The sequence below is a fragment of the Labeo rohita genome, chromosome 17 (assembly GCF_022985175.1).
Source record: "Labeo rohita strain BAU-BD-2019 chromosome 17, IGBB_LRoh.1.0, whole genome shotgun sequence".
In the NCBI taxonomy this organism is placed as follows: Eukaryota; Metazoa; Chordata; class Actinopteri; order Cypriniformes; family Cyprinidae; genus Labeo; species Labeo rohita.
In genome coordinates this window covers 30,378,926-30,392,815 of record NC_066885.1, presented here as the reverse complement: position 1 = coordinate 30,392,815, position 13,890 = coordinate 30,378,926, and the positions used below count along the sequence as shown (strand labels likewise).

Below are 13,890 nucleotides of genomic sequence, written 5' to 3'. Positions count from 1 at the left end.
TTAAAATGTAAAAAACAAAACAAACAAACAAACAAACAAAAAAAACCCCAGAATATCAGGGGCAGCTATCTCTCTAATGGACCCCCTTGCCACATTCCACCTCTGCAGAGTACATCAATGTCAGACAGGCTCTGGTAAGTTTTATAGTTTTAGAATATTTTAAATCATACTGTTAGTATTTCCTGTGTCAAAGCCACAATATGTCAACACCATCTTCCAATTTCTGAGGAAATTATTTTAAATGTTTAGATCATTTTATTGTCCTTAAGCAGGTTCTATTGGCATCTAACATCAACAGAGAAAACAAAATAGATTATTTGTGTTCCAATGATATATCAAAAACTTAAATCTGAATCTTGAAAAAAAGCTTTACAAATAATAGCATACTGTTTGTTGTGTTTGTTAACAGTAATTGATTGATTCAATGTATTAGTTAAAATGACTACAAATTCAGGTTTTCGTCACTTTCTTCTGATGTGTCAACTCTATGTCACTTCAATCAGGTGAATATTTTGATAATATTTGATTATGATATTTTATGTTTGCTGAGGAATTGTTGGTCACATGTAAAAATGTAATCTGTCTGCTAACATGACAATGTGTTTTGAAATGTTAGAAACATTTTGATGGCTTGATTGTAAAATAAGTGATGGCAAGGTAAAAAGCACATTTTGATGAAAAAAAGGTTGGGAGAAGATGGGAGGTTGAATCAAATCATAGCTCAGTAGCTTAGGTCATGTAAAATATAAAAATGTAGTTTTATTTGTCTGAGTACAAGGCTTTATTTTTTCAATATTTCACCATTTGTGATTTGTCTCCTCAAAAATTTAGAAGAGACCTTATCAACATCACACACTGTGCTTAGATCCAGAGTCTCTAGCTAAGGAATAAGATCTAAGCATAGTGTGTGATGTTGTTGAGATATTTTTCCAACTTTTGAGGAGACAAATGTGAGAGATCCAGAGTCTATAGCAAAGAAGTGAGATCTAAGCACAGTGTGTGATATTCCTGAGATCTTGTCTCAACCATTGGAGGAGACAAATATGAGACCACCAGAGTCTTTAGTTTAGGAGAAAAATCTGAGCACAGCGTGTGATGTTATTGAGATATTGTTTGAACCACTGCAGGAGACAAATATGAGACCACCAGAGTCTTTTGTTTAGGAGAAAAATCTGAGCACTTTGTATGATGTTGTTGAGATCTTTAAAAGAGACAAATGTGAGAGATCCAGAGTCTCTAGCTAAGGAGAAAAATCTGAGAACTGTACATGATGTTGATGAGATCTCTAATGAAACTTCAGAGGAGCCAAATGTAAGAGAAGCAGATTCCCTAACTAAGGAGAAAAATCTGAGCACAATACGTGGTGTTGTTGAGTTCTCTTATGAAACTTTAGTAGAACCAAATGTGAAAGCAGCAGAGTCTCCAGCATCTCTAGCCAAGAGGAAAAGTTTGAGCACAGTGCATGATGTTGATGAGATCTCTTATGAAAATTTAGAGGAGCCAAATGTGAGAGCACCAGTTTCTCTTACAAAGGAGAAAAATCTGAGCACAGTGTGTGATGATAATGAGATCTCTTATGAAACTTTAAAGGAGACCATTGTGAGAGTTTTTGTCTCATTAGACAAGTGTGAGAAGCAGGAGACTCAAGCAAAAGTCTCCATTTAATAGAATCTAATTTCTGTCTAGGAGAAATGTTTGAGATGTTAAAGAGATCTCACTTCTTTAATTTTTCTTTCCTCTGGGAATTATTAAGTCTTCCATACTCTAACATGCAGAAATAATTAAGTGTGCTGTTAACACCATTACTGCTACAGCTGAAACAATCCAAATCCTGAACAATTCATTTAATCTGATTTATATTGCATATTACACATGAGCATAAACAATGCTGTTAGCAAGCACAATTCATTATTACTAATTTTACAGTCTATTGTATGTTTATAAACGATTTGTCTAACAAACAATTCTTGCTGGATGAAGGACCATCATCTTTAACTCAACCTTGCCAAGACAGAACTGATTGTGGTTCCATCAAACCCATCGTTTCATCACAATTTCACCAACCAGTTACACACATCAACTATAACGCCTTCAAAATCAGGCAGAAACCTTGGAGTTGTGATTGATGATCAGCTGACTTTTTCAGACCATACTGCTAAAACTGCCCAGTGCTGCAGATTAGCTTTACTCAACATCAGGAAGATCAGACCCCAGGAACATGCTTCACAACTCCTTGTTCAAGCTCTTGTTCTGTCCAGGCTGGACTATTGCAATACTCTTTTGGCAGGGCTTCCAGCCAGTTCGATCAGACCTTTACAATTAATCCAGAATGTGGCTGCTAGATTCATTTTAATGAGCCGAAAAAAATGCATGTCACACCTCTCTTCATCAATTTGCACTGGCTACCAATAGCTGCTGCCATAAAATTCAAGGCATTAATGTTTGCCTACAAAACCACCACTGGCTCTGCACCCCTTTACCTGAATTCATTACTTCAGACTTACGTGCCCTCTAGAAGCTTGCGTTCTGCAAGTGAATGGCGCATTGTTGTGCCATCCCAAAGAGGCACAAAATCACTTTTACGGACTTTCACATTACATGTACCCTCCTGGTGGAATGACCTGCCCAGCTTAATCCGAACAGCCATCTTCAAGAATCGGCTAAAACACATCTCTTCCATCTTTTTTGACCCTCTAACTCTAGCACTCTCTATTCTAATTCTATTCTTTATATATATAAAAAAAATAATAATAAAAAAAACTTGCCCTTTTAGACTTATTTACTATTTTAAATTATTAAAAAAAAAAAATAGCACTTGCATGTTATTGTTCTTTTGTTGATTTTGATTGCTTCCATTGTCCTTTTTTGTAAGTCGCTTTGGATAAAAGCATTTGCTAAATGTCTAAATTTAAAAAATGAGTAAGTGATTGTGAGGAATTGCAGGTACATACTGTTGGATCTCTTCTTGGGTTAGCTTGTCACTCCTTTGCTCTCCAGTAACTAGAGCCAGTTCTTCCTTCAAAGACTGGATCTCCTTCTTTAAACGGACAATCAGCTGCCAAACATACAACATAAAAATTTTAGCAGCATACAAGAGTGAGAGTTGGCTCGAATTGTTTTTAAAATGATGTAGAATGTCTAAGATAAGTAAATGCTCTTTTAATCTATAATCACTGTTTATTTTGCATGGCCTTTTTAATTGAATTAAAAAATGAGCAACCATAAACAAGTTTAAACTAAGTGTCATTTTAGCAGTTTGCATCGTATGCAGGAGCGAAATATTAAGCATATTAGCAGCAGCATTTACGCATCTGTGTTTATACAGCTGGAGCAAATGCAAATGCTAACAGTATCGGACATGAGAATAGGTTTAAATGGAAAAAAGCATTTTTGTTTGTATGCATTCTAACCAAGGATCGCCATATATTCAGAATTGTGCTCAAGTGACATGTGCTTTTGCTGTGCTGTGTAGTTCAGAAAACTGTGGAAGAATGTATATATTCTGCTTTTATTTCTATTCATTCAATTCAGTCCTTCCAGGGAGTTGCTCTGTAACCCCTACAGCTTTTATCTGCACAAGAGAGTAAATTGCAAGGTATCGGTTAACTTTTTCCATCTCATCACGAGCATGAATTAATGAGCTGTTATGAGCTGTTATATTAATGCTGCTGGGAGTCGATGATGTGGAGAAAGTAACGACAGTTATCAAATGACTTCAATAATATTTTGCTCAGGTGAGTGCTGGGGTTCTTATTCTATTCTATCGGATTGCAACGTATATCCATCTGTTAATTAACATTACACATAGTGCGCATCTAATTAGAATTTAAACTCTAAGCTCGGCCCAGGCACACAACCCAAAGGCCACTACTGTTAAGCCGGTCAGTGTGGTATCCCAGACACATATAGGCCACTAGTGTTAAGCCGGTCAGCATGATAGCCCAGGCACACATAGCTACAGGCCCTAGTGTTAAGCCGGATGGCAACAGCAGTACATATATCTTGGCAATAGATCTGCTTTGTAGGGGGTGTCTTGTTCTATCCTGTCTGTTCATTAATGTGTGTGGATAGATACATGTCTGTTGATGCAGTAGTTATATTCTTATACTGAATGGCATGCACATATTGTCTTGTATTGTTAATTTGCTTTGTGGGGTGTTATTCATATATGTTATATGTGCATCAGCAGCATTTCTTGCATGCTTACAGCAGCATGTTGTAGATGTATTGGCAGTAGCAAGTCTCTGTACTTACTCTGCCTCTGTACAGAGCATAGCATAGCAGATCTATTCACATTTCAAACACATTAACACTGTTATGTATATTACCATGCCAATCTCTCAGAGTTGTCATGACAGAACTATATTTATAACTAATTATAAAAGTTAAAAATTATAAAAAATATATATTTTTTTACTAAGTATAAAAGTTATATGCAAAAGCTATTTGTGTCTAATTTTGTAAAGATGTTATTTGAAACGCACCTCACACTGTGTCAACACTGGTCATTTCCATAAGATCTCTATAAACAAATTGTGTATTTATGCTACACTGGAAACATCAGCAACATGTGCTAGTAACTCTACTGTAATCAACTGCAATCAACTCTCGAGTCTCCATGTGCTTCACAAGTTCCTGTGAGCATTACACAGTTGTGTAAAGCTTTAAAAGAAAGAGGAGCAACAGGATCTCTCCATTTCTCCTCATCCAGACACATACCCTATAAATACAAGTGAAACAAAAAGTTTTAGTTTGGTCCAATTGCTCCATATAACAGTCTTCTAGAACTCCATAAGTCTATCCAAATAACTGTATTAATTTAACAGAGAAAATAGTACCAGGAGATAACTTGGAGACTTGGAGTTGACTTGTGGATGAGAAGGCAATGACTAGGAGATTGCTCATGGAATCGAGGTAAATATCGGGAGGTAGCTCTAGGGGAATTTGGGAAGCATAAAATGCTGTGCCTGTTTAGAAATCTGCAATCTGATGTAGGGTACTTAAAAGATACTTCAGGTGGTATTTCCATAGCCTTTCAAATGTAACGTTTCACTCTTTAAAAACTGTGTTGGGTGATAAATATAATTCTTTTGGAACAGCTGTTTGTTATTCCGAACAGCGACAAACACAAAAATGTGTCAGGTAATAAAAATGCCAATTCTGCATAAAGGAAAAGCCTGAGTATGGGTTACCATAAATTTACAGTGAAACATAACAGCACTAGCTGCCATGTGCAAATTTTGGTGAAGATTGGACTCTAAGTGAACTTTGAAAAAGTAGGTTTCTTAGAAAATTCTAAATTACTGAAAAATGTTATAGATGGACATGAGGATATACATTCTGCAGGGCTTAACTCAAGGATTCATGGAAAATATATCTAGCCCCTAGATGTCACACCTCATGGACTTGTAATTGAGTTTGTGTTCCCTGACCTAGTTTCCCCATCTGTGTCTGATTATGTCATTTGGTTCAGGTGTGTCTTGTTAATTATCCTCATTTGCGTTACTATTTAAAGTCCAGCTTATGGTATGCTCAGTGTATGTTGTCCGGTCTTAATGTTGCTTGTGTATCCTGCCTGCCTCCCTCATGTGGATTAACGTTATGTGTATGTATTAAAGACTGTTTACTGTTATCTTCTTCGTATTCGTGTTTCTCCTACACCGCACCATGACACTAGGGTTCCAGAGTTATGATTACTGTGTTACTGTGAGTTAAAAAAGCTAAATTGCCTCATTATAGTGCTTCCTAGTGTCGGATGTGCACCTGTGTGCCTGAGCATCCTCCCAAGTTTGGGGTCTCTAAGATTTGCACTCTTTGAAGGTGTAGTCACAGGCAAAAAAAAAGGTTCTTTGCATATTGTCAATAGTATGCTGCAATAGTATGATGCATGTTAGCACAGCTCACAACAAAAATCACTTTCTGTAGGTCAACACAGCAAATTGTGGGGATTTTTTTTTTTGCATTTATGCGAAATTTCAACCTTAAATTTAACAGGATATATAGTCATGTGATAATGTCAGACTCACCAGAGCAGGATCCAGTTCTTCATTTAGAAAAGCATCATTCTTAATCAAAGCCACTCTATGAGCAAAACGACAGGTAGATATAGATTCCTGGGAAAAAAAGAAAAGAAAAAGAAATAAAGAGTGATGTGCATATTTCAGACAATGTTTGTCTTTCATGCACAAAGTTTAAATTGAGGTTAAAATATGTACACCAGTGTTCCTCCTCTCCACAGACACAGTAGCGATCATGGTGGTCATACAGTTACCGCCCAAACTGTCTCTAAGCACAGAGGTCATCATGGAATTGCGGTAAGGGATGTGGGATCTATTCTTCTCCGACAGGGCTATGATGACCTAAAGCAGACACCAAATGGAGCCCACCAAATTGTGGCTTCAGTAATATGATTCAACCTCAAAGGTTTATATTCAAAATTAAAAAAAAAAAATATATATATATATATATATATATATATTTTTTTTTCAAATCATAATTTTTGAGTGCACTATGGATGATTTGTGTAAAAATGAACAAAAAAGGTCATTATTTAGCAAGTATGTGAAAAAACAGTGTTCAAAACTGCCTTACCCAAATTCTCTATAAGCTTAGAATAATGACTTTAGAATAATGATATTTTGAACAGCTAGATCGGAAATGGAAGGAAATTTGATGTTTCCTGTCCGTCACTGTTCCTGTTCATACAGTGTTTGTCCTTGTGTGTTTACATTATATCCATGAACAGAAAAAAAGTCTGGCTACTATGGTGGTACCAATGCTATTTACTTGCTCAGAGTCAGATGACATTTTTCAGATATATGCCAATGATATGGTAATTAAAAGCAGCTATGGGTAAACTTCAAACCATCAAATTCATCAGCGCAAATGAGCTAAAAGCACAACAACAGAAAAACTTCCATAATGCACCTTTAAAAAAAATCTGTAACAAAGAAAGTCTTCTGACCTGCTCCAAGTAGTGCAGAGAGAGGTTAATATATTTGGCTTCTGTTAGGATTTGACCACCTACACCTGTCTTTCCCACTCTTTCAGACCCAGCCAGATCCACTAGGTGCAGTTTGGAGCGCCGTACCATGGCTGAGCCCAGCTCTTTGCTGCACAGGTGAATGGTAAAGATGCAGTGAGATCGTGTAGAAGCCTGGTTCATGGGAGTCTGCATAAAGATGGAAATGAGATGACTTATGAGTCAAATGTCTTTTGTAAGTGGAACAATTTTTACAACTAATAATCCCAATTCTCATACATAAATAACAGGTATAATCACACATGAGGAAACTCAAGATGATTAACAGCAACAAATAATACTCTCAAAGGAACTTTCTGTTAAGAGTTACACAAAATAGGAAACTGAATTGTGCTTGTTTCAACATGTTCTGCCTAACCTTCATCAAAGCCCAACATGTATAATTAATATCTGGTAAACATGGTGACTTTTCAGTGGTTTATTTTCTGAGGCTAAAAGTAATACACTTTGATGGACAGTGTGAAACATGGAATAATTAGGATACACTTATTAATAAGATGAGTAAATGATTAGTATGTGAGCTGGAGACCTGAATCACTTACACTAAGACCAAAATATGTCACACATTATCATCCTGCTCTCAAGCTCCCAGGCTCTCCAAACAGCTCCTGTCATGCTTCAGATCAGCTCCTTCCAAGGCTTGTTCACTCTCCCCAGACTTTGAATCATCCACACATGCATTCACTTAGCTCGCTCACCAAGGATGCTACTAGTAGTCACACACACACCACACACACACTAGTCTCTAATCTAGTCTCACTCATGTGCTCTAAATAAATCTCTGCTTTAATCAGTATTTTTTACCTCTGGCATACCTATTCATAGACATTTTCAAGTACTGTGCAACTATTTTAAGACAATGTATCACCCCTGAACAACAGATAAAAGTCACACATTTTCACCATTTTGGACCGTTTTCTTCTTCTTCTGCTTTTTTTATTTCTATTTTTTTATATCTCCATGAAATAATGTTTAAGAGAAGAGATTTCTTGTTTACTCCTAAAAGGGCTACAAATTGACCACACATAACAAGTCAAGCTGATGCAAGCTGATTTGACCACTGTTTAAAAATATTTGTTTAAAAATCAAAATGGACCTCTTATGAAACTGCATGGGGAGTGACCAGCCATCAACACTATTCAAAGATGTTACATTTGTTTGAGAACATTTAGGCAGCAAATGCTCATTGTCCTTCCAAGAGAATGAATAGTTCAGACTCCAAGTGACAAGTTTTAAAAACCAATGCCTATTCCAAGGTTAAAGGCCAGTTCACACCAAGAATGATAATGATAACTATAACTTTAAAGATAACATTCTAAAAATGTTTCAAATTTAAGAGAACAGCAGAGTTCACACCAAGAACAATAACGATACAGAGGAACGATATCGTTGGGATCCCTTTCAGCTGATGAACGATAAAAAAACTGACAGCTAATCAGAATTCATTCAAATCTAAAGGGCTTGCACATTTGAAACAGCAGGCTACATTGTAAAGAAACAAACAGACATTGCACAGCAAACAGACAAACATAAAACATAAAATTACCTCAGGAATTCAGCGCTAGTTTACACAACATTGTCTTGCCTCCTTTGAAGTTGCAGAAGAAAAGAGTATGTGTTGTTTTAATTCTACTACATTGACTACGTTAGAGATCAGATAGTTTATGCTACATTCACTGTTTAGAGAGAGAGAGAGAGAGAGAGAGAGAGAAACCAGGTCTGCAGACCAAGACTTACTCAGCAGTGTAACAGATATGGACATCTGTATCTTTCATGAAACATGGTGTCGCAGTAATGAGACTTTACATTGTCCAACAGCATACAAACAAATCGTTGTTCCTTCATTAAAAAACTCTAAGATAAAACATGACCGTGTATTCCACTCAATAAAAATCATTAAAATTGAAAATTCATCTGGCTTCAAGTGAAATCAGTCATATCACAGAATAATCTTTACCTCTGTGCACTCTATATTCCATCTCATGACCTAATTTAGCTTTCTAAAGTTACAGACTGACATCTTGGACTTTCAGTCAAAAAGAAATATTCTCATATGTGGAGACTTAAATGCCAGGACCAGAAGAGAAATTGATTATGTAAATGTAGATAATAATTACGTATTCAATGACACCACGTTTCACTCTTCATTAATTATCACACCAAGAAACAGCTATGACAGTTTAGTCAACGCCAATGGAAAGCAAATGTTAAAACTTGGTAAAGGTTTAGGGCTATACATCATTAATGGCAGAACCACAGTCAGACCTCAACTCCCAATTTCTGATCACTGCCAAACTGTGCTGAATCTGAAAAACTGATTTTTTTGAAACCCAAACTCACATGGAACCTATCCTACAAGACATTCATGATGAATAACTAAAAATACACTTTGACATTCAAAATAAACTCCAATGCTACTCAACCCTAAACAGAACCACTGATTTTGCCAATTATTTATTAATTAAAACATTTAAAGAAAGACAAATCCTCTCCAAATACAGATTAAGTAACCATGATTTAGAAATAGAGAGAGGAAGACAGACAAACATGGACAGAGCAAGAACAGAGGATCTGTAGACAATGTAATATACAGCATGAGAAACACTTTCTGCTGATTTGCCCTAAATATTACAATGTGAGGGGAAACATTTTTCCCCAGATTTGAAGCACTGATCCCATCATTTACTGAACTTAGTGATACTGAGAAAATGCCATTCTTACTTGGAGAAGATGATAACACAGCTACACTAGCTGCAAAATATGTATTAACCATCCACAATGTCAATGAGAGAGAGAGAGAGAGGTTTAATATTCACTTAATAACAAGCACTTTAATATTCTATGAAACTTACATTGTTTTACAATAAATAAAATGTACAATTAATTACATTACATATTCACTTCAAGTTGATCAACATGAATTATATAAAGCACATCATTGACACCCCACACATCACAAAAAGATACAACATTATTTGTGAGCCTATAATAGGCAAACTCAATCTTCCTCCCAATCTTCCACCAAACATCTAAATATCATTTCAGGATCCACTGTAGCAAGTTGTAAACCTTTGTTCTTTCTTGTTTTCCAAATTGACAATTTAGCTGTTCCAATTAAATAATTTAGTAAATACATTTTCATCGTCACTAAAAACTTATATTTCATGCCCCCGATAAACACTTTATCAGAAGATTCTTCATTAAAATTACTAAACAAGATCTTAAGCAACATGTCTGTCTGTAGCTATGGCCCTGTGAATAATCCTCCGCTGCAGATCAGCAGTTCCCTTCTCTACAGGGGGCTTATACAGGGTCCTCCACCTGTCCCCAGTGAGAAAGTCTGGTCTCAGACTCTGGTCAGCAATCCTGGCCATCTAGAGTTCTTTTGTCACTTTAGCAATTCTCGATGTGTAACTTTTACTGAAGTATAATAAATAGCCTTCTTAGATGCATCTTTAAAAAGGTGTAACTGGAGATAAAAGGGAGCCCACATCTTCGTCTTCCTCATTTATGGCAGGTGAAATTCTTATTTCTGGAAAAACTTTGCACATTCCCATTGTCCTGTACTGATCTCAGTCCAATCCAGTTCCTGCAGCCACTAGGTAATGCATTACAGATTTCATCTTTCAATTATGAGACAAGGTTTACGGACTTCAAACCTGTCAATTCTTGAAGTGCCTCAGTTGATTTCCATCCTCTCTCATCTAGAAGATGTCCAAGCTTCTGAACACCATTCCCCAGTAAGCATCTGCTCACACTTACGGAACACAACAATCTCGTTGGAATCACTGGATTAAAAAACAATGGTTCCTCTGGAGTCCAGTAGCCTTGATCATCCACAACTCGTACCACTTTCAAAACAGTTCTCCATGTAGTATTGACCAATAAAAAGGCGGAAGCTCTGACAGGCTTACCTCTTCCAATGTCATTAAAAACAAATGTCTATCAAGACCAAGTCCACCTGCCCACTTCAAAAAAATACTTGCAGTTTTGGCCTATGCCACTTCTTTGTTGTAAAGGAGTCTCTGAACAGCTTGTATCCTTAATGCCCGGATCCGACTCTTCACATCCACCAAGCCTTGACCACCCTCTTGAACTGGTAAACAGAGTGCTGCTGCACAGATCCAGTGCTGTCCACTTCAAAAGAAATGAACAAACATCCTTTGTGTATTAGAAATAAGTTCTTCGGGTGGCTGTAAAACTATGGTCCTATGCCACAACATTGATGCAGCCAGGTTGTTAATAACCAGAACTCTCCCTCTATAGGACAATTGTGGTAATAGCTAATTCCATTTCGACAATTTAGCAGACACCTTCTCCAGCAAACCCTCCCAATTTTTCTTTTGAAAATGGTCATTCCAGAAAACACCTAATGCTTTCAAATCATCTTGTCTCCAATGTAACCCACCCAGAAGTTTAGGAAACCCAGTTTCTTCCTACCTACCAATGATATATCCTTCACTTTTAGCCCAGTTAACTCTCGCAAAGGAGGCTTTTTCATGTATTTCAGTAGTTTGAATTAAAACTTTAATATTATCCTGACCTGTAATAAAAACTGTAATATCATCAGCATACGCTGATAAAAACAATTTAAAATGATAATTTATATTAGGAATTGAAATTCCTTTGAGAACACTCTTCAACCTACACAACAACGGTTTAATCATTAAACTATATAACTGCCCCGAAAGTGGACAACCTTGTCTGATCCCCCTCGTGAGAGGTATTGGTGCACTTAATCCACCACATGCTCTAACCATAACAAAAACATTACTATACAACAACCGAATGTATGATATAAAATTATCACCAAACCCAAATTCTTCAAAACATTAAAAAGATATTGTGTTATTAATAATCTTCCTTTAACAACTTCTTCAATTTTTAAAATATTAACACACATGTTTGCAGAAAATAAAGTAGCTACCCCAGCAAGGGTTAGGGTATGTTGAAAAACTCCCATCTCATTTTCTCCTCCAACATCAAAATTGTCCTTCTTTGCCTGTTCACTTTGTAAACACTGGGTTGGTACTTCTGCAGCGATTTAGGATGATTTTGAAGTTGAAGAAGAAAATGAGATGGGAGTTTTTTGGGGCACGGCTACAACTATATCTTGTGTTTTTTGCCCTTACTCACCCAGACTTGTCAACAAGGCTACTTTATGTGAATGTGAGTTCCTTAGCAAGTACTTATAAATCACAGGTGTTTTATATATGAGATGAGGACACAACTGCAGCCGCCACATCCAGTGCAAGAAGGCTATGACTTTTTAATTTTGCTTAACATTATTTTAAATGTTAAACTAAAGAGACATTTTTGAAAGTTATTGTTTTTGCATTTTTAAGGTGTTCAGTTTTCTTTTAGTTTTAAAAAATAAATGTGATTGCTCTTCTCACAAATCAGCTCTTTCTTATCTGGTTCTCTGTGCCATGTGTCCATTTGGTGTTATACTGTACCTTTAAGAATTTTTCTTGATGGCTAAGTCTTAATGTCTCAGTATAGAGCAACGGTTATATTTATTTACAGTTCAGTCACGCAAAGGAGCGACAACAGCATTTTCTAATAGACTCTATAACCATTATAATCAATCCTTTAATCATTTTCAGGCAACACTACTAACAAAAAAGCAACTTTGACTGACATGCCGCATGACAGCTAGTTTATTCTCTCTTTTTTTTTAATTCTTAAAAGAATGTCTTACTAAAATAGTTGTCAATCGAAAACACTGACTATGTGAAATATGGCCAAAGTAGTATGCCAATAGAGAGCTGAATCAACCTTTACATGCAAACTAATGTCCTCACCTCTGCGATCATACGATTAGTGTCTCCTAAAAAGAGCAAATCCAAAGCTTCCTCTTCACTGGCTGACTGTTGCAACGACAAGTTCTTGAGGTGAATGTTCTGGTCTGGATCTTCCATGATCGTCACCTTCCTAAATCAATGACAAAATGTTAGCAAACAAAATATAATGTAAGTGAGGGATGTAGTCAATCTTTTAAGCAAAGGGCATCAGGACTACTTTTAAATGCAATGCATTTAAGGTTTTTTTTCCCAACACAATTGCTGTAGGTAGACAGGATTTTTTTTTTCTGTTTTCTGTTATCCCTGCACTTATGTTAACTTATTGAGTATACACCTTATTCATCTATACCAAGATGAAATTATAACATTATAGCTCAATTGACACTTTGCAAACAGCTTGACTGACAGACCAATCATAACGCCAAATCTGCCATTTTGTCTGACAAACAAATCAGACAGGATAGTAGATTAACTTCAGTGGACTTGAACTTAAAAAAATGTGTGTTTGACAACTTTCTGTGTGTGAGACAAAATATGTTCTGATGTTCATTCCTATTTATTTTGTGCTTTAAGTAAATAGGAAAAGATGACCGGTTCATGTGTCGATTGATCCAATAAGCCAATACAGTGATCTGTCACGACACATAGCTGTAAAACTGCATTTATTGTTTGAACTTCTTAAAAAAATTGTTTCGTACCAGGAGTACCTGCTCTGTCTTGTCTGTCGGCATGTTTTCAGCATAAGAACATGATACGTAGTGCACAATCTGACTTTGCCGCAGCCTGGAATTAAACTGCTGATTTCATCTGGCCAGAGGAGAACAGACTTGACTTGACTAGTGTGAGTGGAATTGTTTTTCGGACATATAGCACCAGTAACTAAGGAGGGTGTTTTTTTTTTTTTTGCGAAGGGTCAATTAGACAACAGCTCAGTTAGCCAGTTGGACATTCTAATTTTAAACTATTAACATATTTTGTTTTGAATGGCACAGAGCGAAATATGAACAAAGATGTAGATGAATAAACAGAGAAAGATAACAGCAG

General features: G+C 36.3%; 1 protein-coding gene across 3 annotated transcripts in view; it reads right to left on the bottom strand.

Annotated features, from left to right (window-relative positions):
- The window catches only part of kif6 (kinesin family member 6), a 122,530-nt gene that overhangs the window by 60,512 nt on the left and 48,128 nt on the right, over positions 1 to 13,890 (bottom strand). For 2 of the 3 annotated variants that reach the window (XM_051133284.1, XM_051133283.1), the window contains exons 6-10: positions 12,847 to 12,976; positions 6,965 to 7,171; positions 6,216 to 6,359; positions 6,027 to 6,113; positions 2,952 to 3,055 (exon numbers count right to left, since the gene is read on the bottom strand). In XM_051133284.1, the coding sequence (XP_050989241.1) occupies positions 2,952 to 3,055; positions 6,027 to 6,113; positions 6,216 to 6,359; positions 6,965 to 7,171; positions 12,847 to 12,976 (672 nt within the window). The remainder of the gene's footprint in view (positions 1 to 2,951; positions 3,056 to 6,026; positions 6,114 to 6,215; positions 6,360 to 6,964; positions 7,172 to 12,846; positions 12,977 to 13,890) is intronic. The other variant, XM_051133285.1, reaches the window with a different exon arrangement.